The sequence below is a fragment of the Oryzias melastigma genome, linkage group LG22, assembly GCF_002922805.2.
Source record: "Oryzias melastigma strain HK-1 linkage group LG22, ASM292280v2, whole genome shotgun sequence".
NCBI lineage: Eukaryota > Metazoa > Chordata > Actinopteri > Beloniformes > Adrianichthyidae > Oryzias > Oryzias melastigma.
The window spans coordinates 2,734,912-2,760,790 of record NC_050533.1 but is presented as its reverse complement, the minus strand read 5'-3'; the positions used below and the strand labels follow the sequence as shown (position 1 = coordinate 2,760,790).

Here is a 25,879-nt window from a genome sequence, read left to right as displayed (position 1 = left end):
TTTGAAGGTTTTATAATTTATTTAAATGTTTTCTGAGTCTCTATAAAACCTGACACTGCTTGTGTCATTAAAAATACTTTATAAATAAAGGTGTATTATTCAGAAAAAAAAATGTTGCAAGTTATATCATTCTCATATTGTTTTAAATGAAGTTTATAAAAAAAAAACAATAAAAATACGTTAAAAAAAATCACCAATACTCCAGGATTTTACTGAAAATTCTGCAGTTTAATGTTTCTTTAGGATCTAAAATGAAAACAAACAAAAAAAAGTACATTCTTGATTTTTGACTCATCAAAGAAGCCACACTTTGGCAGATAAAACACAGCGGTAGCATTCCTTCGACCAGAGAAACGTTCTTCACAAAGTAAACGGGAACTTCATCCGATTCCAGTTTTCATGGGTTTAAAGCTGAGACAGTTCTGGACTCTTTGAAGTCGACCTTCCTCGTCTTGTTTTTTATACGTTTGTGAATAAAACTGACATTTTAAAGACGGACATGAGCATAAATGAAGTATTAACCTGCACACTTTGGGGTCTAATCGAGTTCAGCTTATTGTAAATCAAAAGTTCAAAACTACACATTGTAAATTTAAAAGAAATGTTGAAAAGAAAATGAAATTTGACGAAATATTAAGAGCTTGAATAAGAAAAGGTTACAGTGACATAATCTCTGGTCCACAACAGCGTCTGTTGTCGGCGCCGCCTGCGTCGGCCCTCCTCTGATGTGGCGTACGGCAGTGGCAAAGCTCTCCCAGAATGAACGTTTATCCGCAACATTTGCCATTTGTAGTCAGGAGGCGGGGCCACATTTTTACCATGGAAGTTTTTAGAAAAAGTAAAAAAATTGTGCAGAACGTACATTTTTTCTTTAAAAGTTGACATTGTTTAGTGGCCGAGGTCACATGACGCCGTTACAAAATCGGGCGCCACTGGGCGGTGGTAGCCGGATTACCGGCTGGCAGCAGCTCTCTGATTGGACGATCTGTATATGTCTCCGGACGTGTGTGCCGCCAGCTGCCCGGTGGCCCGAATGGCATAAAATCTAGAAGTTCCTGCCGGTGGCTCCCCATCACGCGGTGACCACAGCCTAAATCACGTGTTTTTGGTTAACTTCCTCCATTTCTTTTTCTACAAAACAGTCGTAGTGACTGTTTTATTTATGGCTGAAAGTGCAGCTGAATCCTGAAGTCAGCGACACTTTTGTCATGAATGTAGTTTTTGGAGAAAAGGCTGTTTCTGCTGAATGACTTTGGTATTTACCCGACTCAAACGGACACAGTTTACCTGGTTATTCTAACCAGATCCACAAGCTAGGATCAAATTTGGAATCACCAGATCCAGCTGAAACACTCAGGATCAGGATTGAGCGTCTCTATTTTGAAATAAATTAAAAATAATTTATAATTAAAGAAGTTTATACATGTCTAAAATATCTTTATAAATATTTAGGTTTCAATAATTCAAATGATTTTGGCCTAGTATTGAGTATAATCTTATAGGATCAAACAGATCCTGATTGTAAATTAAGTATTTCAAGCAAACAGGATCCTGAGGATTGGGATTCAGATTTGGCCCTTAATCCATATTAAAAGCTTGTGATGAATATTTCAAAACTTTGGATTGAAATCTGTATCAGTTTGATCCAGACAATGAGGATTGTTCTGATCCCAGATCAGGATCTGAGGCCGATCCTGTGTCTGCTTCTCCTCCTAATATTCTTCTGTAAACCCTCAATTATAGAAAGCAGGGAATCACGCAAACCTTAGAAAAACTTAATTCTTGTGAAATGTTTCCTGAAGACATTTTGAAGTATTTTCACAAATTTCCGGGTCAGATCTGGTAATCTCCATCTGAGGAGATCTGAGCAAATTTGATCTGATCCAGCAACGTTTTGAAATTCCAATGGATTCTATGGATTTGGATTAAGGGATTTGGTAATCCAGGTCACTTAAAACCTGGTCAAACTAGTTAAAGGTGGAGATCTATCTCTTCTTCAGGTTCCTGAGAAAACAGAAAGTCGTGCGAAAGACGAAATGTCTCCAAGAAAATCTAAATTCATCTCCAACGTGGGGAAAAAATCGAAGCCCTTTCCACTCATGCTTGTTATTTTGGGTCAGTTGTCTCCATCGTGGATCAGCTTCTGTTCTCGATTGTGAAATCTGTAAACTCTTCCATTTGAAGTAGAAACTTCTGTTTCTCCAGAACCTGCAGGGAATCTGTTTGATGAAACATTCTGAAGAGCAAACATTTCAAATAAGATGGACCGTGTCTTCCTGCAGGCTGGATCTGGAGATCATCTCCATAAAAGTCATGAACAGAACCGGTGATGATGGGTCGCCCTGCAGAAGTCCGACAGGCTCAGAACTTACAGGATTCTTTCTCTGGCTTTAAATTCACATATTTGTTTTAACAGACATTAAAATAAAAAAGTTTCAACACTTGATGTGAACGTTTGGACTTGACATCTTCTGGTTTGTTTAGCGTTGTGCTTCTTTGTCTCTCCCGACATCCTCAGAGTTCACTGACCCTCTCGCTGAGAGTCTCCAGCTCCTCCTTCTCCTGGTAATGCTCCACCCCCCGACTGTCGGTGCCGGGGAAGTCCAGGCCGCTGAGCTGGGCGTGGTGAAGCCAGCGCAGGTCGTCGCTCTCGTGGGTGATGTAGCGCTCGTTCACCCGAGACTCCAGGTTCCTCAGGTCCGACCACATCTGGTAGTCCTGCAGGAGAAAACGGGTGATGCTTGAAACCAAATGGAAGTTAAAGATGGCAGAGGCGGTATCTAATCAGCCAATCATATGGCAGCAACTCAATACATTTAGGGATGCAGACATGGTCAAGGCAAGCATTAAAAATGGGGAAGAAACTTGGTTCCATGGTTGTTGGCACCAGACGACTGGTCTGATTATTTCAAAAACTGCTGATCTACTGGGATTTTCACCCACAACCATCTCTAGAGTTTACAGAGAATGGGCAGAAATAGAGAAAATACCCAGTGAGCAGCAGTTCTGTGGGTGGAAATGTCTTGTTGATGCCAGAGGTCAGAGGAGAACGGCCAGACTGGTTCTAGCTGATAGAACAGGAACTCGAATAGCCACTGGTTACAACCGAGGTCTGCAGAGAAGCATCTCTGATCGCACAACACGTGGAGGCCGAGGGGCTACAGCAGCAGAGGAACACACTGGGCGCCACTCCTGCCAGCTAAGAACAGGAAACTGAGGCTACAGCAGCAGAGGAACGCACTGGGCGCCACTCCTGCCAGCTAAGAACAGGAAACTGAGGCTACAATTCACACAGAATCACCAAAACTGGGCAAACATCCATTTCTGCTTGGATGGTAGGGTCACAATTTGGCATCAACAACATGAAAGCATGGATCCATCTTGACTTGTATCAACAGTCAGGCTGGTGGTGGTGGTGTAATGGTGAGGGGGAAATTTTCTTGCCACACTTTGGACCCCTTGGTACCAATTGAGCATGGCTCCAAAGCCACTTGCTGACCATGTCCATCCCTCTATGACCACAGTGTTCCATCTTCTGGTGTTACTTCCAGCAGGATAAAGCTCCATGTCATAAACTGGAATCATCTCAGACTCTTGACCATGACAATGAGTTCACTGGCGTCAAATGACCTCCACAGTCACCAGAACCCAACCGAGAACCTTTGGGATGTAGCGGAACGGAAGATTGGCATCAGGGATGCTATTATGTCAATATGGACCAATCTACGTCAGGAAAGAATCAAGCAGTTCTGAAGGTAAAAGGAGGTCCAACCCGGTGCTAGCAAGGTGTACTTAATAAAGTGACTGTATTTATGGGATACAATATCTGAATTCTTGTTTAAAGTCTGCATGTTCACAAAAAAACAACATTAAAACAAAGATCAAAGTCTGACCTGTAACCAGGGGTGACTGAGGGTCTTGTCGACGCTGTACCTCTTCCTCATCTTCACTTGCAGAAGGTTGTTGATCAGATCGATCGCTGCATGAAAAAGGTAAGCAAACATCAACTATAAAACTGAAGCCTTCTTCTCATTTGCCTCCGTCATCGTGTATGGTAAGTCTTAGCCCCAAATGCCCTATGGGTGGATACGGGCTGTCTCCGGGGGGAAAATGGTCAAACCTACGCAGGTGACCCACATAATCAAGGTCGTGGACCGATTGATGATATGAAAGATCTCAACCCAATAGATCACCTTTGGGATGTGGTGGAACGGGAGAACGCCATTGTGGATCTATAGCCGACAAATCTGTGATTGTCTAAACGCTTTCAAGCATTCACACTGAAGTGATTCTTTCTCTTATTTATTATTTCATTTTCTTCTGTGCACTATTTGTACCATAAAAACTCAATCACACTTTCAGCAAGTTCTGCAATCTTGGTATCAAAACATTCAGCTTGTTAAGGACATTATCACTTATGTTTTTGGTTTTCGTACATTTTACGATTTTTAAGATATTACAAAATTTTCCAAATTTTCAGTCCCATTGAAATGAATGGGAATCTTTTTCAATATATGCAATTAAAAAATTGAGCATGTTGAGGAAATTCACGGTTGTACTTTTGTTAAATTTCACCCAATTATTAAAACTTAAAAACATTTTTCGCAAAATTTACGATTTCACGCAATTTTTTCAATTTTTTATTTTCTCACAAAATTCACCAAATTTTTTGCACGCTTTGAACCAACGCATTATTGGAATCAAAACGTTCAGCAGCTTAAGGACATTAATGCTACTGACGTTTAAAAAGCTAATTTTGAGTTTAGCTATGCTAACATATTTGAATAATTTAGGCACTAATGAGGGTTTTGAGCTTTTCTGGAGTTTAGGGAATACTTTAACACCGTGCAAATATTTTTGGCTAATTTGGCATCTAATGAGGTATTTCGGGCTAATTCTGAGTTAAGCTAATATTTAAGCAACGTGCTAGCTTTTTAGCTAATATTACATCTAATGAGGATATTTGAACTAATTAGGAGTTAAGCTAGTATTTTAGCAACGTGCTAGCTTTTTTTCTTTTTTTTATTTATTTATTTTTTTATTATTATTATTATTGTTTTTTTTTTTTTTAACTTGTCCTGTCCAACAGCTGAGCCAACAGATGTGGGCTGAGAGCTTCTTGTGTTGGGCAGATTTTACTGTCACAACAGGGATTTATTGAGTATAAACCCCTGTTGTATTTCATGCTAAACTTTATTTATATTGATTATGTTTTATTTTATTATTTATTTTTTTATTTATCTATTTTTCTTTGTTGTTGGACCGGACATTTTTTTTTTTTTTTTTTTTATGGGACTCTTTTGGTATATACTGAGACTTTTAAGGCCAATTCTAGGTTAAGCTAGTATGTTTGTAATGTGCTAGCTATATTGGCTATTTTAGCATATATTGAGGATTTCAAGAGTATTAGGAGTTAAACTAGTATTTTAGCAATGTGCTTTATTTTCTTTTCTTTTTTGGCTAATTTGGCAACTACTCGGGGATTTTGGGGCTTTTTTGGAGTTAAGCTAACATTTTAGCAAAATGCTCACTTTCTTAAATTTATTTATTTATTTATTTTTGCTAATTTTCCATCTACTGAAGTTTTGGGCTAATTCTGAGTTTGCGCTTTTTACGCATTTTTAAATATTTTGTATTTTTTTTAAAGAAAGTCTTCAAATTTTTTGTGCAATTTCTGCAACTTTAAGTCATTTATCAAACAGATTTAGCATATTCTGCAAAAGCAAATAGAGTAAAATTCTTTAGCATTTTCAGTAAAAAGCTTCAGCATATTCAACAACCACATTCAGCAAAAAGCATTCACATTTGCATTATCGCAGGTAACGTTTCTAGATGGATTTAGCGTTTAAACTTCGTCAAACACCAAAGAACATTCTGTTTGGAATCTGTACGCCATTTTGAGGTGGATCCTAAACCTATCAGAGAATGGCGGCACATTTTTGGGATTACACGCCGGGGTTACGGAAGGCAGATACACAGTGGGTTAAATGTTTGGTCATAATTCCAGCAAAGTTGAGCATATTTACTCAACTAAAACACATTTTCTTCTCATATGGAAATGACTTCAACCTGACATTACATAAAAGTGCTTTTTTAGAAACTTCACGCTCTGGTTTTTATCTCCACTGACAAATTGGAATCATGTCGGCTTGTGGGCAGAGGACGCTCCTCTAAAAGCCGGATATTTGCAAATGGAGATCTCTCCACACGCTGAGGGTTTATTCTCTGGCATTTAGCTTCCCTGTGGCAAAGCGAGTCCTCGCATTTATTTTTTTAAACCGCAGCTCGACTACTTCAACCGAATGAGGAGGTGGATGGAAAAGCGCTTTGGGGACGAGGCTGAGGACTGACGGAGTGAGTCAGGCTTATTATTAGTCGACGGGATGATTTTAGTCAACACACCTTGCAGACACATTTAGAGACATCAACATGAGTCACTCTGCTGCAGAGAGTCTAAAGCAGCAAGGAGGGAATTCAATCGCATTTCCGGAGGATAAAAACGACCTAAAAATGGTTAAAAAAATCACACGATTACACATGGTTACATACCTTCCTGTGAGATCTTCTTCCAGGGATGAGGAGGATACATAAAAGCTGCGTTCTGGATCTGATCGTTGATGTCTTCATCCTCGTTGAAGGGGAATGTCCCACTGAGACTAAACCCAGAAACACAAACCGCTTTAAAAGAGCCGTTATGATCCCAATCAGAGAGAGGACGTCCCTCAAAGATGAAACGTCTAACCTCACGTAGATGATGACCCCGACCGACCACATGTCCAGAGAACGGTTGTAGCCTTTGTTCCTCAGGACCTCCGGAGCCAGATACGCTGGCGTTCCGACCACAGAGCGTCTGAACGACTTCTCACCGATGATCCGAGCGAAGCCGAAATCACAGAGCTTCACCTGCAGCAGAAGCGCAGAGAAAACACACCTCAGGTACCTGGAGACTGTCTCAAACTCTGATGGTTTTTACATTTTGTGATTCACTTATATCAGCAGCATTCACCACAATTTATTTTCTTGATGTTTATGATTTTAGACTTTTTGTCTTATTGCAGATGCTTTTTGTTTGTTTCCCAAACAGTCTTTTGCTAGGTCACAGTTGGAAAAAAAAGAAAATTCTTCTAAAAATATCTAGTCTGGATAAATAAAGGTTGAAAAATATATCTTAAAAAAATAGATAAAAATACATTTTTTACCCTGAAGAACCAAAGACCCATTTTCTTCTGGACTTTAAAAGTTAATTTGACTTTTTTATTTGTTTATTTTGGGCGGCAGAAACTTATAGCAGCCAAAATATACAATTTATATATGTGTTTTTAATAAAATCTAATTAAAAATAAAACAGAAATGAAGAAATAAAACATAAAAATATATTTCCAAAAGAAATAGCAGCCAAAAAATGTTTAAAAAAACTTAAATATAATAAGAAAATAAAAAAATAAATACAAATTAAAAACAATTTACACCATTAAAAAAGGACATTTTAAAATGAAAATATAAATAAAAAATACAAGTTAATATATATAATGAAAATATTTACAAAAAATAAATAGTTGCAAAAAAAAATGAATGGTAATTAAAAAAAATAAAATTAAAGGATGAAACAGCAGGCAAGTTTGACCTGGTGGGTTCTCCAGGGTTAGGTGAAGTTTTACAGTAAATTTCAGCAGTTTTTCTTCGTATCTGAAATATAAAAAAATGTCCTTTTAAAGAATTTTTATCTGAGTTTTGTTTTTAAACTCGCTCCTCGCTGTAGAACACTGTTTTTGTTCCATAGTTAGAAATGTTGCTGCAACATCACCATCAGTTCAGCATCCACACACGTCACACCTGTGGGAAAGAGTCTGCTGAGGCCAGGAGGACGTTTTCAGGTTTCAGGTCACAGTGCACGATGTTCTTGAAGTGGAGATGACGCAGAGCCACCAGGATCTGACGGAGAAACACACAATGAGCAAAAACACAAAGTATTTTTCTACAGTTTCTACTTTAAATTTCTTAGTGTGCTTGATTTGAGACAAAATATTTTTACTAGTAACTTTTCAATAGGATGTAACAACTGATTTTGGTCATTTGATCTTGAAAAAAAATCAGATTTAAAGCAACAACTACTGTGTAATAAAACAAGTTTATTTAATTTAAGTTACATGTTTTTAGGCAGACGTTTGATTTGTAATCAGTGAAAATCCTGATATAAGAAAACTCTTTTTTCTCATAATTTACCGAATATTTTAAGAAAAGTTTATCTTAAAATGTGTAATCTTATTTTAAGGTTATTAGGGTCTAAAATAAGGATAGTAGGATTACTACAGTACTTAAAAGATGATACATTTTCGGGGAAAATTTTATAAATTTTTAAATTTTAAAGATTTGATACTTTTTTTATAAATAATTATTTGAATACATTTTTTTTCCAATTACCAGTGAAATATACCAAAAGTTTTATGTTTATAGTTGATCTTAAGATTTAATTTTGTCTAAACGGGAAAAAATATCAACTTATTTGAATAAATCTTTTTTTAAAAATGACTAGTTTTATTAGCAGATTTGGGAAAACATCTCGTGTTCTGCATTTTGAACTCACATTAAGAAGAACAATTTTCCAGTGAAAGGTAACACACACACAGGTGTGTGTCCATTTAACACAATTTACTCTTACTAATCATTCACACATGAATATTTAGCCAAATGGAAGAAATATTCAGTAAATATTTGTCTTTAAATGGATGAAAGAGACAAAAAAACAGCAGTTAGTGTGACTGATGGAGAATGGACACAAGCAGAAAAACAAGCTAGAAAGCTGAACTAAAGGCAGGTTCGTTTTATTTAACTAAAAGAATCATAAAGAAGATGTGGATGAAAGATTTCTATAATTTTTCCTTCAGTTGTCCTCTAAATATGTTCCGTTTCTGTTTAAAATTCAGATGCAAACAGGCCAGATTCAGAATTTCTAAACAGATCAAATCTTCACCTGCGTCACCAGGAACTTGGTGATCCTCTCGGGGAGCCGGCCTTTCTCACTGGACAGGATCATCTCCAGCATGTCTCCGTGCAGCTTCTCCATCACCACAAACACTCGCTCCGGAGTCTCAAACATGCAGTCCAGGTTCACGATGCCGGGGTGGTGCAGGCTCTGCGAGATCATCCAGACAAAGGATGCTGCTGAAATGAAGCTCCGCCCTTTCAGAGCCACAGACAGCCTTACATGTTTGACTCCATCATCACTTTGTTGAAATTTCAGGAGCCAAAGGTTCAGTGGATGTGTTTGTGTTCACTCTGAAGTCAAGTTTCAAACTGAAAATTTTTTCAGGAAATAAATTTAAATAGTTTTATTTATTCAGTTTATGTTTCGGTGCTATCTGTCTATATTTATATTGAGAGGAAAGGTAAAAAAAGAAGGAAATTGCTTCGTTTTTTATGCTGCATTAACCATTGACTGTACATGAGAACTGGACTGAGTGACCCTTCCCCCTGGAATTCCAAACAGGAAGTTCTCGCTGGCTCCAAAAAGCTAAAATCTCATAGACTTCCTGTTTGGAAACAGAAACCTGTTAATCAGTCATTCTATTGGTCATAATAATCATTCTGCTCTGATACCATTTTTTTTACATTTTTTGATCATATTAGTTTTTTTTATACTTTTTTTTTTAATTCTAAACTGACCAATCAAATGCCTCAAAAGTAGGCGGAGTCTGCTGCCCCCATGTCCAACGTTCAAAATGATTTGGGGATTTCATGTAGCCCACTTTCTAGTGGTAGGGGCGTGGTCTTCCAACAAGCTCACTTCTGATTGGTGAGAGTGGTTGCCATAGAAACAGTGACATAATCTTGTTTCAACATAGCAGCATCTGTATCGCAAAAAAAATATCAGCTAAATTGGTTGGAGCCGACAGGAAGTTATTTTCTATGGGTGACATCACACTCACTCGGTCCAGTTCTCAGATACAGTCAGTGGTGTCAACTGTTAGCATGTTAGCTTGGAGAGATAAACGTAACCTCAGCTGTTAGTCGTGTTGGCTAAGGGGATGGAAACACAAGAAGAGAGGATTTTGAGACGAACACCTGTGCTCAGTTACCTGCAGGATGGCCACCTCGTTCCGCAGCTGACTCTCCTGTTTAGTTGGAAATCGCAGTTTATCGATGATCTTGATGGCCACGTCTCTGCCAGACTTCCTGTGTTTACCTGCCAAAATAAAACAACAATTCACAAAACTTTGAAACTTTTCAGGTAATTAGCTTTAGTTGCTTTAATGTAAATCAGAGTGGATTTTAACAGTTAACTGACACACTACGAGTTATTATTCCTTTAATGATACACTCACAAATACAACTGCTGCCGTGCGATAGGAAGGAATCTTCAAGATTAGCTGCAGACGCCAAATTCTTTTGAAGAATCGTCATGAATGTAAACGGTGGCAGTCTGGTAGAATGAGCCGAATTGTCAGGTGGCAGCAGCTCTGATTGGCCGATGTCTACATGTTTCTAGGCGGCGGTGGTCCGTATTTATTACCACCAGCCGCCAGCCGCCCAGTAACCGAGAGAATATAACAAGCAATTCAGATTTTATTTTTTTGTGTCAATATCATTTGATTTTTTTTTTTTTTTGACACATTAACAATAAAAAGCAGGTTTATCAATGTATACAAAGAGGAAATTCATGTTCAAGGAGTTACATTAAACAATGCAGCAAAAATAAAAATAAGCACGGTATACATTTGGAACTAAAACACAAATGCTTTTTTAATAATTGTAACAATATCCAGTCCAATATATGTTAAGAAGTCAGATTTTGAGCACACATTATAATCTAGTTAATTTACTAATTTACTAGTTTTTAGACAACAAGAAAATCTCAATATTCTGTCTTCTTCGGATTCTACTCCGTAACAAGCGCAATTGGTCGAGTCGCTGTGGTGTTGGCCGGGATCGCCGGACTAACGTCTGCTCACCGCACATTGACTGCCCAAGCTGCTGCTGTAGGATTTCTAACAATCGGACAGTGGCAGTGGGACGGCTGCACAGGGGCAGGGGGGTGGCAGTCTAAAATCGGTTGATCATAAGAGCATTTTGGGGACCGCGGAGGGAATTAACTCCATGTTTTGTATCACATAGTTGTCTGTTGTTACCTTAAAATACCTCATTTTGAAATTAATCAGTCAATTATCACGCTGATGCCTTCCTGCCACCCAGCTGCCACCAGACTGCCACTGGACTGCCAATGGACTGCCACTAGACTGCCACTGGACTGCCACCAGACTGCCAATGGACTGCCAACGGACTGCCACTGGACTGCCACCAGACTGCCACCATGCAGCCTGGCCCTGCCCAGGCGACCTCTGACCAATGTTAAAACTAGTCCGGTCAGCGTAAAATTTTAACTTTTTCTTAAAACTTCGGCAGTGTAAAAATGCAACTGCCTCTGCCAATTTTGCTAAAAAAAAAATAAAGTGATAAAACAGCATTTAAGTTGCCCTGCGGGGACATTTTGGGATATGTGACTGTAGTCTAACAGGTAGGGAAAACACTGAGCTGATAAAGTGTAGATCTCTATGATGTCTCACCTCCATACACGATTCCAAACTGTCCTGATCCCAGAACCTCATCAGGGAAGATCTGATACACGGAGTTGATGTCCTGAAAGACGAAGCAGACGTTCTGAGCTCTACGACATCTACATTCTCAACTGTGTCAGGGCTGGATGTTTGAATCCGTTTGGGTTTTGTCTTTTATTTCTGTAAAGCATTTGTGATTTTATTGCAAAAAGTTCTGCATAAATACAAAATATACTGTCTTATATTTGTTTCAAAAGATAAAGTAAAGAGAAAATAGATCCCAATAATATTTGGAGGAGAATCTTCAATTTTTCTAGTTGTCTTCTCATATTTCTGCTCCATTTGTAGTGTTTTTTCCCCAAATTCTGTAAAAATGTCAAGCAGCTTCATGAGTCTAATGATTCAGTGAAGTCAACCTGGATGAATAAGAACCGTCACTGAATATTTTAAAGAGCAGCAAATGTAAATTCTTCTTTATCACAGCCGGGTCAAACTGACCCTCCATAATGAGAGATCCACACATCTGCTAAAGGCTTCACTCTGGACGGCTGCTCAGAAAAAGGATTCCTCTTTCAAAATGTAGATTTTTGGCTTTCTTTATTTTTAATAATTAAGGTATAAATATGGACACACTTAAACATTTTTGCATAGAAACATTTGTTGATTTCATGTATCTTGTAATCCACTAATCCACTAAAACTAATTTAGAAAAACCATATATTTTAAACTTGAAGGAAATACATAAAGTAAAAAAAATGAAAATTTGAAACTAATTTAAGAAAAAGAGTATAAACCTATAACTGTTACTAAATGAAAAATTATTATTTGTAATAGCTGCTGTTCTTTATTTTGAAATTGTGATTTTTTTTTTTCTTTCTGTCTCATTTTACAGTTTCAAATCAGACTTTTTGTTTTTAGCGTTGATCCAAATTATAAATATTATTGTTTTTATTTTTCTAATGCGGGACAGCAAGCCATCAAACTGGGTTACAAACAGACAGAAGAGCAGCTAAAACATTCTGATGCAGCTCCTGCAGGCTAGAAGGTAAAGATCTCCGTAAGAAAAAGACAAAAAAAAACAGATTATAGATGCTTTCATAGAGCTCTTTAAATAAACAAACGTAACCTCTCAACATCATCATGTCTTTCATGCATTTTAAATGAGATATACAGTCAAAGTCTGTATGTTGTGATGAGGCTAAGGTCTAGTCTAGTTTGGACAAACATTGAGCATTAAATTAGACGTACATCAATTCAAGACGGTAACACACCTCTATAAAAAAATAAATAAATAAATAAAATAAAATATAGTAAGTAAACAAAGAGAACTAAATTAAATCATCTAATACAGAAAACCAAATAACTCTGACATAACAATTACAAATCAAATTGATTTTAGAAATATTAAGTTATTATTATTTTTATTTAAACAAAATGAAATCCCACTTTTATACCTTGCGATCAAAATCCTCTTTGGGTTATTTTTTTTTAATCTTGTTATCAATAACTAATACTTATTTAATAGTTTGCTGCCGCGGTAACAGAAAGAAAATGTAACTTGTGATTTATGGATAGAAGAAAGGTGGAATGTCTGAACTTATCTGGTACCATAAGAGTGAAGTTGATTTTTTTGGGGGGTGAAATATTTTTGGAAATTATTAGAATATTTGCCCTGATTAATCATTACAGAAAATATAAGTATCTGATGGATATTGATATCATAAATATTTAACAACTGTAATTTAGAAAAAAGTGCGTCAATTTCAAGTTTAAAAAACTATTTTTTTCTCAAATTCACAGTTTTATTTCTACATTTTTGCCTTCAAGTTTACAATTGAAACTTTTGAGCGTGAAACTTTGTAAAAGATTTGAATGTAATCTTGATCCCATAAATAACTGTGATGGAGGAAGATGGTCGATCTGGAGGAGCAGGCCGTCAGCTTCTGAGACAGAGTTACTGTTGACATACAAGCAGTAATATTGTGAGGGCGAGGGAGGGTGTTGATGCCTCAGTGTCTGCGAGCTGTGCACACATGACCTGACAGAAGGCTGGCCTGCTGCGTTTACAGCTTTCTGCTCAAACTCAACCACAAACTCCGAGCGGATCCAAAGCTAAGAGAAAGCAGGACCTTCAACAGGGATGTAGCGGCTCCATCGATGCATCAAAAATGACGTTTTTAAATGAAAATCAAAACATAATGAGATCTGGATTTATAGCGAATGATGGGTTAATGAATAGAAACGTGTTCTGAAAGAATCAATTCCTGCACTAGTGGTGCTTTTGAGCTCCTAAACGACACCTCCAGCAGCACAGATCCGCCACGGCTCTGTCAGGAAAACTGAGAAATATTTGTTACTTTGTGTGTAATCAGGTCTCAATTTTCCCCACTGCTCACAGACAACCTAATATCACACCTCCAGGGACAGAAACACAATAATACAACCCTCCTCCCCCTCCTCTGAGCTCACTACCTAATAACCACCGTCTCTATGGAAACCGATTTGCTGAGTGAGTAATCACTGTAATCTCAATTTGAAGACCTTGACTACTGGCTCACCTTGGAGACAGGAAGATGCACGTCTGCTTAGAAACACCACCGCAGGTTCTTTGCAGACTTTGAGCTTTTGGAGGTGAAAATGGTCAAATGTTCGTTTTGTTTGATCATTTACCCCATTTAAACTGCTTTTTTTAAATTTCAGGATCAATTTTGACACGGAGACTCTATAGTTCTTATTAAAGACATCAAATGGAGGACAACAATTAAGACGATGCTTTTTGAAAGAGATCATATTTGTGACTGTAAAGCTGAATAGCTTCAATATTAATCACAATTTTTGTTGCACTGCTAATGTTAAGTTTGGGCTTTAAGCTAACTGGACAGTAGGGCCGCCACGATTAGTCGACTAATCGAATATTAAAATAGTTGACGACTAATTTATTAGTCGATTAGTCGCTACTTTATATTATATAGAGTCAAAGTGTAGCTAATATTTCAGCTACATACTAGCTGTTTTGGCTAATTTTGGAATTTTTTAAGGTTTTTGGGCTAGTTGGAATTTAGCTAACATTTCAGCTTAAGGCTAGCTGTTTTGGCTAATTTTTTACTTTTTTAAAGTTTCTTATGCCAGTTGGAATTCAGCTAATATTTTAGGTACATGCTAGCTGTTTTGCTAATTTGGGATTTTTTAAGTTTCTCAGGCTGTTTCGGAATTTAACTATTTCAGCTATGTGCTAGCTGTTTTGGCTAATTTTGGATATTTTAGGTTTCTCGGGCTGTTTTGGAATTTAGCTAATATTTCAGCTACATACTAGCTGTTTTGGCTAATTTTTGAATTTTTTAAGCTTTTTGGGCTAGTTGGAATTTAGCTAATATTTCAGCTAAATGCTAGCTGTTTTGGCAAATTTGGGGATTTTTTAAGTTTCTTAGACCGTTTTGGAATTTAGCTAATATTTCAACTACTTGCTAGCTGTTTTGGCTAATTTTTTACTTTTCTAAAGTTTCTTATGCCAGTTGGAATTCAGCTAATATTTGAGGTACATGCTAGCTCTTTTGCTAATTTGGGATTTTTTAAGTTTCTCAGGCTGTTTTGGAATTTAGCTAATATTTCAGCTTCATGCTATCTGTTTTGGCTAATTTTTGAATGTTTTAAGCTTTTTGGGCTAGTTGGAATTTAGCTAATATTTCAGCTAAATGCTAGCTGTTTTGGCAAATTTGGGGATTTTTTTAAGTTTCTTAGACTGTTTTGGAATTTAGCTAATATTTTAACTACATGCTAGCTGTTTTGGCTAATTTTTTATTTTTTTAAAGATTCTTATGCCAGTTGGAATTCAGCTAATATTTTAGGTACATGCTAGCTGTTTTGCTAATTTGGGATTTTTTAAGTTTCTTGGGCTGTTGTGGACTTTAGCTAATATTTCAGCTTCATGCTAGCTATTTTGGCTAATTTAGATTTATTTTTTTAAGTTTCTTAGGCTGTTTCGGAATTTAACTAATATTTCAGCTATGTGCTAGCTGTTTTGGCTAATTTGGGATTTTTTAAGTTTCTTAGGCTGTTTTGGAATTTAGCTAATATATCAGCCACCTGTTTTGGCTAACTTGGGCTTTTTTATGTTTTTTTAGGCTAATTCGGCATTTAACTGAAATTTTAGCTGGCTAACAGCTTCAACAATTTCAGCTACTAGCTTCAGAGTTTTTAGCCATCAAGTTCATCATCTTCAGCTATCAGCACTAGCATCTTCAGCAGTCAAATTCAGCTTACAGCATTCACACTAGAATTATTGCAGGTAATGCTGTATATCTAGTTATCAGTTAGTTTAAAGCTAATGTCCTGTGTTTAACATCCACTCCAAGCATGACCCGATTAGACAACTAATTGGAAAAAATAATCAGTGATTAGTCGACTATTAAAGTGATCGTTTGTGGCAGCAGTACTGGAGAGAGTGTAAGGAAGGGGATGATGGGAAATGAGGGCAGGCTTACCCACTCACAACTCAGAGGTGAATTTTTAATAAACTCCTGCTGCTCTGTAGAAACTATGTTCAAGAAATTCACACAGATTTTTTTTTTATTTTTTGGCTTTAAAGTGAGATAGTCATAATTAAAAGACCACTGGGGACACTTTTAGATCAAGTGGGACTTCAAAGGGTAACTTAACACTAAATCAACTTTTTTTGTCTTTTGATCTCTACAAATGGGGCTTTAAAAGTGCTATCAGAAAATTTAAAGTAAACATTCCAGAAATTATGGTATAAAACCAGTTCTGCCCCCCTACACGTTGAAACAGGTTTTACAGTTGAATTTTCTGATTGGTCAATTGATTTAAGGCACAGAAGTCGCACGTCATTATGCTCTGTAGCCCCGCCCATCTTTCAGTTAGTGCAAGCTAACCTCACTGTCACTGTCAATCACAGATCCAGACCACACCTCCCCCGCTCAGCCAGCCTCTCTTAGCCCCCCACCACCACCCCGTTTTTTACATTTTTTTTATTTTTCATTTTTCAAATCACCCTCCAACTGTCCTGTTTGGTTACCCTTTAATGCTTTCCTGAACGATGACTTTTTTGTCTGTTTTTAGACATGTTGGTGATCATGAATGAAGTGAAAAGTTTCTCCGAAATGTTTGTGTTTTCTCACCACGTTCTCCTGGATCTGACAGTTGGAGACGGAAATACTGATGGAAACTTCCTCTGTTGGAGACAAACACGAACAGTCAGACTCAGGAGGAAGAACTGCAGGTAATACTTCCTTTTACAGTACAGTACTAACAGGGTATTTAAGTGGTATTTACATGGTACTTTTTATGGGACCTACTGGGTCCTTCCGTGGTACTTTTTGTACCTACTCGATACTTACACTGTCTTTATATGGTACTTTTTATGGGACCCACTGGATACTCACATAGTATGTTTTTCTACGTACTCTGTACTTAAACGATAGTTGCTGAGTATGTGGTAGTATTTGGTTCATACATATATTTTACCCACTGGGTACCTATTGGGTATTTAAGCTGTACACACTGGATTTTTACACAGTTCCAACTGGGTATTTATGTTATACCACTGGGTATTTATTGTGTACACACTGGGATTTGACATAGTATCTACTGGGTATTTAAGATATACACACCTGGTTTTTACATAGTATCTACTGGATATTTATATTATACCTAATTGGTATTTAAGCTGAACACACTGGATTTTTACATAGTACCAACTGGATATTTCCATGTCGTGTTAATGTCTCTTTTGTAGTACTTCAATATATGGCTTTATTCTGTAACATTTTTATTAAAAAAAAAAAAAAAGGCTCAACATTTTTTATCAGAACATTCAATAAAATGTAATAATTAGTAAACATTAAAATCCATCATTAATTGGTTTAACAAACTTATTTGAACCAAGATAAAATATCTTCAGTTAATTAGAAAATGATTTAAAAATACCATTAATAATAAAAAATAAAGTTTTTTGATTAATCTGGAAAAATAAAAGTTTATTTATAAAATCATAAATGTGTGAATTCAGTAGAAGTAACAGATACAGATTGATCTGATCCATCAGAATCCTCGTCTGATCTGATGATGCTCTTACTGTGTCCGCTGTGGTGCGAGCTGTTACAGACGCCCATGGAGACCGCCGGCATCAGGGCGTGGTTGATGGCCATCTCCCACATGCGGGCCACGTCCTGACCCACGCCGCTCACCTGCAACCAATCTGGATTAGTTTCCCAAACGCAAAATCAAATCCCTAAATAAATCTGAAAACATTGTTGTAAACATTTTTTAAAGAGCAAACATTTAATATTTGTCAAACCGTGGTCACCGTTACAAAGCAACAGACGAGACTACAAGTAAAAACTGGTCAAAACAACAAAGTAACGCGTCACAGCATGAAGATATTGAAGTTTTGAGCTGGCGCTCAACAAAAGTTATATATATATAAATTGTGGCCCCAAAATTGATCCTTGCGGGACTCCACAAATTATTTTTATCTGTCCTAGAACTAATTTCCCATTTCTGCACCAACAATTTCTCATAATTTCAGCTCATTTCTGTGACCTGAGTATCTGTTTCTTACCAGGAAGGAATTGTCCGGCACAGACGATTCGGATCGGTGCAGGCTTTCTCCGACGTAGTAAACCAGCGATGCGGTGGTTATTTCAAAGCAGTGAGGGCTGGCTCCGTCCGGAAGCAGAGAGAAGGTCTGAGCCGGCTCCAGGGTCAAGATCTCCGACAGCGGGATCTCCTGCAGGCACCAGGAAAGGAACAGGAAATTAAATAATACCATGAAGATAGACGCTGAAAATAAGATCACTTTTTTACTCTTTGTGTTTTATTAATATAGACTTTTCCAGCCTGAAAAGCTTTAGCAACACTACATTTTTATGGAGCCTAATTGGGACAATTATTTTTGGAAACATCTTAAAAAATGTTGGTGTTTGGCTACAAAAAATAAGTGTCTGAAACTTTTTGCTATTATAAAATAAAGTTAATTATTTTTAGCCTTAATTATGTTCTATTTTTTTCTTTTTTTTTGTTTCAAAACTCAAAATTTCAGTTTCTAAACTTTTTTTAGGTTTCAAAACTCTGCTTTGGCACAACTTTAGACTATGATAGTACTAAACAGCCATTTTCTGACCGTAATCCCACAGTTCTCAAAGTCAGTGAACGCACCGGGACTGAAGTTACCGCCCTCATTGACTCTGATTGGTCCATTTTGAACCAGTTGTTCCACTCCGAGAACGGAGCCTATTCAGAGTTAGGAACCGGAGCTCAGTCCGATTGGAAACAAACCGAGACCACCTCCAGAGATGGGTCAGAGAGTGGATCCTGGTCCCAGACGAGAGTCCGGTTGGTTGTATTCAGAGTGGAAATGAGTTCCCGATTATCGTGGATCTGTGGTTCACTTTAGCATGTTTTCAGACTGGACACATTTGATTTGCTTAAAGAGAAAAAAAACAAAATGTTCATGTCTTTCTGAGTGAGGTTTTAAATCTGAAAACATAATTTTTCTTCATGGATTTCACTCGTCATGGATTATTTATGGAACGTATCCTCAACGATAAAGGAGGGAACAATGTATGTCTATTTTTAGCTGTTTTTGGTGTGTTTTTTTGGTACTTTTTCCCACCATATTATTATTATTTTCTCAGGTTTTATCAATCTCAACATATATTCAGTATTCTGGGGTTTTTTTTAATGAAAAATGCATTTTATTTAGCAACAAATTGATGTGATTTACTGCTTTTAGTAACCAGATAAGCACTTTTTGATGTATTTTTATTTATAATTTATTATTAACTTATTTATCAGGGTTTGTTTTAAGGTGGGAGTGTTGACCAGGAAACACTTAATTTGTTGTACCTTTGACAATAACAACTGGAATTTTGTTTTCAAACACAGAGCATCTTGAAAATTAAGAATCTAAAACCAGAAATGAGCTGATTCCTGCTCTCCTCAGTCAAACTGTCCTTAGGTTGGACTCTGAGCTCGTATTTGCCTCTGGTTGGGTCAGTAAAATGTCAGAGCTGCCCCCCCCCCTCATTGGTCCGTCTGAGTTTACCACTGGAGGTAACGAGAAGACCTCTGGATGTTGGACTGATTTAGCAGAAAGCTGTAATGTTGATCTTCTTACCCTGTAGTATTTGGTTCCCGTCTCATTCTGAAATAAAGTGATGCATTTGCTGTCCAGCCTCCAGTAATGTCGCTTCCTCTACAACACAAACAAAACCAGAGAAACATCAGAACCGCTTCCAGACGGAGGACCTGACCCGAACAAACGACGGCGGTACCAGCGTGTCCTTGCTGGTGTAATGGACCATCCAGCCCTCCTTCATCACGTTGCTGCTCTTCCTCTTCGTGTGTTTGACCGACTGGACCACCCGCATCAGTGGGATGTTGTTGCTGGTGGAGGGACTGCAGGAGCACAGGTTCAGCCCAGAGTTCCACCTTCCAGAGGTTTTGAGTTCCAGTACCTGATGGAGCGGTTGCAGTCGTCCAGGTCGGCGTCGCGCAGATCTCCGAGGTCGCCGGCTCCCGCGTCGAGTAGCAGACTCCCCTCAGCAGCCAGAGCATCGTCCATGTCCAGGAGGTCGCCACTTCTGTCAACGTTATGGTCGTCGAGGCAACCCTCCACCATTGAAACGTCCGATTCTGCGCCGGGACTCAGGAGTTCTTCAGCAAAGAGGAGCACAGACCACGTTTGTACCAGGAAACCCTCCCGGATCCGGCCCCCGGGCCTTGACTTTGTGTTAAAGCTTACCCCCGTTTCTGGAAACTTCTCCCAGGCAGTTGTTGGGGACCTTCAGAGCACAGCGTTTGTGACAGTTAAATTTACAGTCTGGAAAATACAAGAAAACTAAAGGTTACACGGATAATTTAACCCCATTAAACCCACAGTGGAGGTTTAAATGTTGGCTTAGCCGATTGACTGTATATGAGAACTGGACCGAGTGACCCCCTCCCCCCTGGCGTTCCAAGCAGGAAGTACATGTAACCATTCTTGTTCTAATACATTTTTTACGGCATGTTCTTCACAATTTTTTAATTTTTTTTCTTTTTAGTTTAAGTTATTCAAGTCACAAACTGGCCAATCAGATGCCTCAATAAGAGTAGGCGGAGTCTGCTGGTCCCCACATCCAACATTCAAAAAAATTGACAGGTTTCGAGTAGCTCGCTTTCAAGTGGAAGGGGCGTGGACTTCCAGTGAGCTCACTCCTGATTGGTGAAAGCGGTTGCCATAGAAACTGTGGCAACATCTGGCTCCAACATGGCAGCGTCCATTCTGTAAAAAATGGCTACTGAATTGACTTCCTTTGGTTGGAACCAGAAGTAAATCATTTTCTCTGGGTGATTCCAAACTAACTCAGTCCAGTTCTCATGTACAGTCGATTGTTGCATCCTTCAAAAAGAACCATTTGTTCCAGATTCTTATGGACCGAAACTCAGAGAGACGCAAAGTTTTACCTCAAAGTTAGAAAAATAAAATCTATTTATGTTTTTGTGGCCATTAAGCAATTCACTTATAAAATATAGCTCTGTTATGTTCTTTACAATTTAGTTTTTCTGTATATAACAAATTTAACTTCTTTTACTTTTTTGACAATCGCACGTTCAAGTTCCTTTCAAAATAAAACATCCTGTGTTTAATTAGATCCTCCAGCAGATTTACTTTAATCAAAAATCCAAGAAACATTACATTAACTTATATTGACTTTTGTGGTCCTTCATCCTTTTTCCTCTTTCACTAGTGAATAAAAAGATAACAGAATCCAAATTATTTTAAAATCTATACATGTAAATCCAGTAAGATATAAATTATGAACCACTCTGACAGTAGATTGAACCTCATACTATCATTTAAATCAGTTAGGCCGATCTGACATGTTAAAAAACTAAATTAGTTAAGTTTGAAGTTTTTTTTTTAACCCAAAGAGCCACAATGGAGGAATAAAAGAGGATTTGGTTCTGGAGCCTCAGGCTGCAGACTTCTGGTTTAGCCGAAAAACGTTGGAAGAGGAGATAAAACGTACATATAAACAACTCTTACGTGTTAGAAAACACATGTCATGTGTTCAGATTTATGAATATGTGTTTTCTCTGCTGGAATGACATTGTTCATGTTAACAAATGAAAAGTTACGGTAAGTTAAAGGGTTAAAGAGGGGACACACACACACACACAGGTGAGTGTGCACACCTTTGCACTGCAGTCCCTGTCTGAAGAGGCCTTTCAGCAGCTTCTTGCACAGCTGGCAGACGGTCGGCCGGGTGTAGGAGTGGATCAGGAAGGTGTGGGGAACTTTGACCTTCGACAGTAAGATCTTGTCCAGTTCGATGGGACGGCCGATGTAGGACTGGGAGCTGGAGCGCCGCTCTCTGCCCGGGAAATAATCCAGCTGGTTCTTCTGCTGCAGGAGAATCCTCCGTAAAACAAGCAAACCACACAAACACATTTCAGGTGAGCAAGACTTACCTCCATACTGGGACTCACTGGGGACTGAAGAACGAGAAGAACAGAGTATTAAAGAAGGCCTTTGCTGTCTAAAAAGGTTCGTCTGATCTCCACACTGACCAGTAGAGCATCATCGGTGTAGTGGGGCGGCGACGGCTCAGCTGACAGGGGGCGACACATGTTGACCATCCCGCCCGTCAGGGACACGTTGGAGAGGCGCCGCCTCCTCACCCCGCTGCAGTTGTTGGGGATCTTAAAAGCACAGCGTTTGTGGTAATTCAAACCACAACCTGGAGAACAGGAGAGCAGTTAAACCCTGGAGGTCCTTCAACCAAATATAACCCACGAACACCTTTACCTTCACACTTGAGCCCCTGCCTCACGAGCCCCCACAGCATTTCCCCGCAGTGGTCACAGAAGGTGGGAGCGCGGTACGAGTGGACGAACAGGCTGTGTGGACGGATCTGGAAGTCCTCCACCGTCACGGAGGCTGCAAGAGATGACCAGAGCAGAATAAAAACGACTTCTCAAAAGATTAAATGGACTTTTCTAGATATTAGGGCTGTGAATCACCTCATGATACGATACGATAAGAGATATCGATAATATCGCAATATTTCGATAATTGGTAAAAATCATTTCTAATAACTGACATTATATAAAAGAACACTAATTTTTGAGGAAAATATTTATCCCCATTTTTTTAGCTTGATCACAATCACAATAAACAACTTGTGTCTTATTTTGTGCAACACTTTGGTCCAACATTGCTGAAATCAGTAATACTACGTCTTTGACAAACATTGACACCAACTGAAGTTGAATTATCTGTAAAATTCAGTGTTTAAATAGTAAATATTAACAGCAGTCCCACTACTTATTGCAGAATTATTGTAAACAACAGAACAAAAATGAAATAATTCAAGTAGCTGCCAGACACATTGGTGCAACGTGCGCCCCCTATCTACCTCCAAAGGAACGTCTCACCAAAGGATGACGAATATAACGTTATATGGCCTCTTCAAACGAGAAAAAAAGATAAATACTTGGTGAGAATCCATCGAGAATCAATCAAAGGACTAAATATATCGCAATATTTTGACACACCCCGACTAGAAAGACTTCAAATCAAACTCAACATGATTACAGTTCCTGGTTCACAGCAATAAATAAAGGCATCAATCTTCCAGAAGATCAGATTCCTTCAAGTTTAGTCTGAGAAGCTCAAACTGCTCCACATGCTTCTGTCATTGCTAATGTCCATCCAGCCCAGTAGACTCACAAGTATTGATTGATTGGAAGAAGTGAAAGCTAAAGATTCCTCCGTCTAAGCCAGGGGTGTCAAACATACGGCCCGCGGGCCGCATCCGGCCCTTCAGATGGTTTATTCTGCCCCAGTCACGAAAAGAGAAAAAAATATAAGGACGTTAAGAAAAAAAAGCATGTTTCTAACCTATTTCTGTGGCGAGTTACTGTTATTTAAAGAAATGGCTGCAATGTGCAATCCCACCACTAGGGGGCGCAAAGGAAAAGAAGTACCAGCATAACAAGAGATGAAGAAGTTGCTGTAAAAATTATCAGGCGTGAAATCACAATTATCAAAATTTTGTTGTCAAAAAGATAATAATAATAATAATAGCTCTAATAATAAAAATAAGTGATTAGGTTACTAGGTTGGTTGAGGAATTTTAATTCCCCGCTGAGCTAAAAACTTAAACAAAGTTACAAATAACAAGCTGACCAGAGGTTGTTCTGCTATTATACTTCTGATCCAACCCGGTCGCAGTAAAATGCGTACATATGCCACGACTTTGCACTCTGAAATACCGTGTATAATATACGCCAAACACGCTTTTTGCGTGCATATGATACGCAATGGTAGAGAATAGGTTGCGCCGGCGTACAATATACACGACTTTTTAGGTTTCGTTTTGATCACGTGGTCAGAAATCCTCCGGCTCTTTTCTAAATGACGTCGTTCCTGGTTAAGGTTAGGATTACGGTTATGGTTAGGGTTAGAAAAGCAAATTGTTCGTTTGTGGGGCTGTCTGTGATGCTCACGGCTCCACCAGGGGACGTGTCAAACGTGGAAAACAGACTTTAACACGTTTAGGACCGCGCGTATTATATGCACGCAAAAACCGGTTTTGGCGTATATTATACACGGTATTTCCCAAATCGTGGCATATGTACGCTTTTTACTGAGACTGGGCTCTTCTGATCACAAGGGTTGAATGTGACCCCTGAACCAGAATAACCTGGTCTAAGTCAACATTGCCTGCATTTTCTCTGCATGAAAGCTTAAAAATATTCATATTATTTACCTTAAGATAGAGACATGTTAGGGAAAAGTGGATTTTAAAGACCCAAAACTGTACAGCTGAATATCTTCAATATTGTTTTCCATTTTTGTTGCACTCCTGACATCAGGTTGGGGATGAATTTAGCAGGAGAGAGTTTAAACCAAGGGGATGATGGGAAATGAGGGAAGGCTTACATAAGTAATGAGCTCCTCTGTCCTAGAAAACTGCAGGTTTTGACTAAAAACTGCATCATCTCGATTAAAGGATCACTGAGAACGCTTTAAAAATGCATCACAAGATGATCGCAGTGAGATAAATAAAAAGTAAAATTAGATGAATGTGTGAGATTACATGATGAAAAGTTGCTCCATCATTTGTCCTTCAGCAGAATTAAAACCGTGTGGTCGTTGTCATGTCAACGGTGCTGCAGTGCACGATGTGCGTTCTGATGAGTGACTGAGAAACAATACGGCACATCAGCCGCTAAACTAAGGTTAGGAGTTTCACGCCGAACATTTACATTTTTTCTAAAGTGTATCAGAACCTGGGATCCGCCTCCTGAGTGATGAGGTTCTTTTTTAAGTGAGTCCATCCGAGTGACACTTAAATATCCACTCACACTGTCCATGCAAAGTAAATTTAAAATAGAATTAAAAAAAAACATCAAAGTTCTGAATGATCCAGTCAGAGAACAAACTAATATCTGACTGATAGTCTGGGGTGGTCCACCAGAAACTTCTTCATGTGACCCTTTAGGCCCAAGGTCTCTAACTGGCAGCACGGGGGCCATTTGTGGCCCCCAAGACAATATTTTGCAGCCCCCACCGTCATATACTGTTAGTGAGGGGCACTTGAACAGCTTACGAACCGGCCAATCACGGTGGAGAATATGCTGCACTGAGGGTCTCAATCAATTGCTACAGATTGCTACTAGCTTGTTACTATTGTCCAAGATACGTAAAGAGCGACGCCATATTGGACATGTCAGTAAACAATGATGCATGGCTTAGAATACGTGTCAAAGTCGAGGCCCGGGGGCCGGATCCGGCCCTCTTGATCATTTTGTTTTATTTTCATTAATAGCGCAATGCTACCTTCTAGTGTGTTTAATTTTGACAACATATGTTTTTATGGACAGTGAAATATTTGTTTTTCTTCAAGTTTGACCAGAATCCTCTCGGGATCCCCTCTGATTATTTCCTCTTCAGCTCAGCTGTCACCACCCTACATGTCTGAAATGTTTGATCTGTCCTCCTGAGACGTCAGGAAACACGAAAGCTGAGGTGGGGGCAGCGTGTCCTCAGCTGAAGTGGTGATTTTAACATGTTGGAGTAAAAAGTCCCTCTTAGTGACTCAGCTCTGGCCTCTGCTGAACCCGTTCTGCTGTTGATCTAACTGGACCTTCAGCTGTTTGACACCGGCTCACGTTGACACCTTTTTCCTAAAGTGCTCCACTTTCCTCTTCTTCTGAAATCACTCTCCACTAAAGAGTTTGGGTGACAGGGGATGTTTTATTTTGTCCACTTCATTTCCTAAAAAGTGGTTCAGATGCAGGTTCTCAGTTCTGGAGGT

At 38.6% G+C, this 25,879-nt stretch overlaps 1 protein-coding gene and 1 long non-coding RNA gene across 3 annotated transcripts in view; one reads left to right on the top strand and one right to left on the bottom strand.

Annotated features, from left to right (window-relative positions):
* Window positions 1-207: 207 nt before the first annotated feature.
* prkd1 (protein kinase D1) overlaps window positions 208-25,879 on the bottom strand; it is a 46,663-nt gene continuing 20,991 nt past the window's right edge. Inside the window, exons 3-21 of one of the 2 annotated variants that reach the window (XM_024271501.2) lie at window positions 22,363-22,494; window positions 22,125-22,294; window positions 22,026-22,049; window positions 21,750-21,960; window positions 20,314-20,391; window positions 20,027-20,225; window positions 19,844-19,967; window positions 19,687-19,764; window positions 18,130-18,297; window positions 17,644-17,755; window positions 16,688-16,740; window positions 11,562-11,634; window positions 10,077-10,183; window positions 8,972-9,133; window positions 7,834-7,932; window positions 6,743-6,903; window positions 6,550-6,656; window positions 3,894-3,979; window positions 208-2,718 (exon numbers count right to left, since the gene is read on the bottom strand). In XM_024271501.2, coding sequence (XP_024127269.1) covers window positions 2,515-2,718; window positions 3,894-3,979; window positions 6,550-6,656; window positions 6,743-6,903; window positions 7,834-7,932; window positions 8,972-9,133; window positions 10,077-10,183; window positions 11,562-11,634; window positions 16,688-16,740; window positions 17,644-17,755; window positions 18,130-18,297; window positions 19,687-19,764; window positions 19,844-19,967; window positions 20,027-20,225; window positions 20,314-20,391; window positions 21,750-21,960; window positions 22,026-22,049; window positions 22,125-22,294; window positions 22,363-22,494 — 2,348 coding nt within the window. In that variant the 3' untranslated portion in view covers window positions 208-2,514. The remainder of the gene's footprint in view (window positions 2,719-3,893; window positions 3,980-6,549; window positions 6,657-6,742; window positions 6,904-7,833; window positions 7,933-8,971; window positions 9,134-10,076; window positions 10,184-11,561; window positions 11,635-16,687; window positions 16,741-17,643; window positions 17,756-18,129; window positions 18,298-19,686; window positions 19,765-19,843; window positions 19,968-20,026; window positions 20,226-20,313; window positions 20,392-21,749; window positions 21,961-22,025; window positions 22,050-22,124; window positions 22,295-22,362; window positions 22,495-25,879) is intronic. The other variant, XM_024271510.2, reaches the window with a different exon arrangement.
* LOC112145984 lies at window positions 14,050-18,373 on the top strand. The gene is made up of 3 exons (XR_002919168.1): window positions 14,050-14,183; window positions 16,710-16,788; window positions 18,133-18,373. It is a non-coding gene; the product is annotated as an uncharacterized LOC112145984 (long non-coding RNA).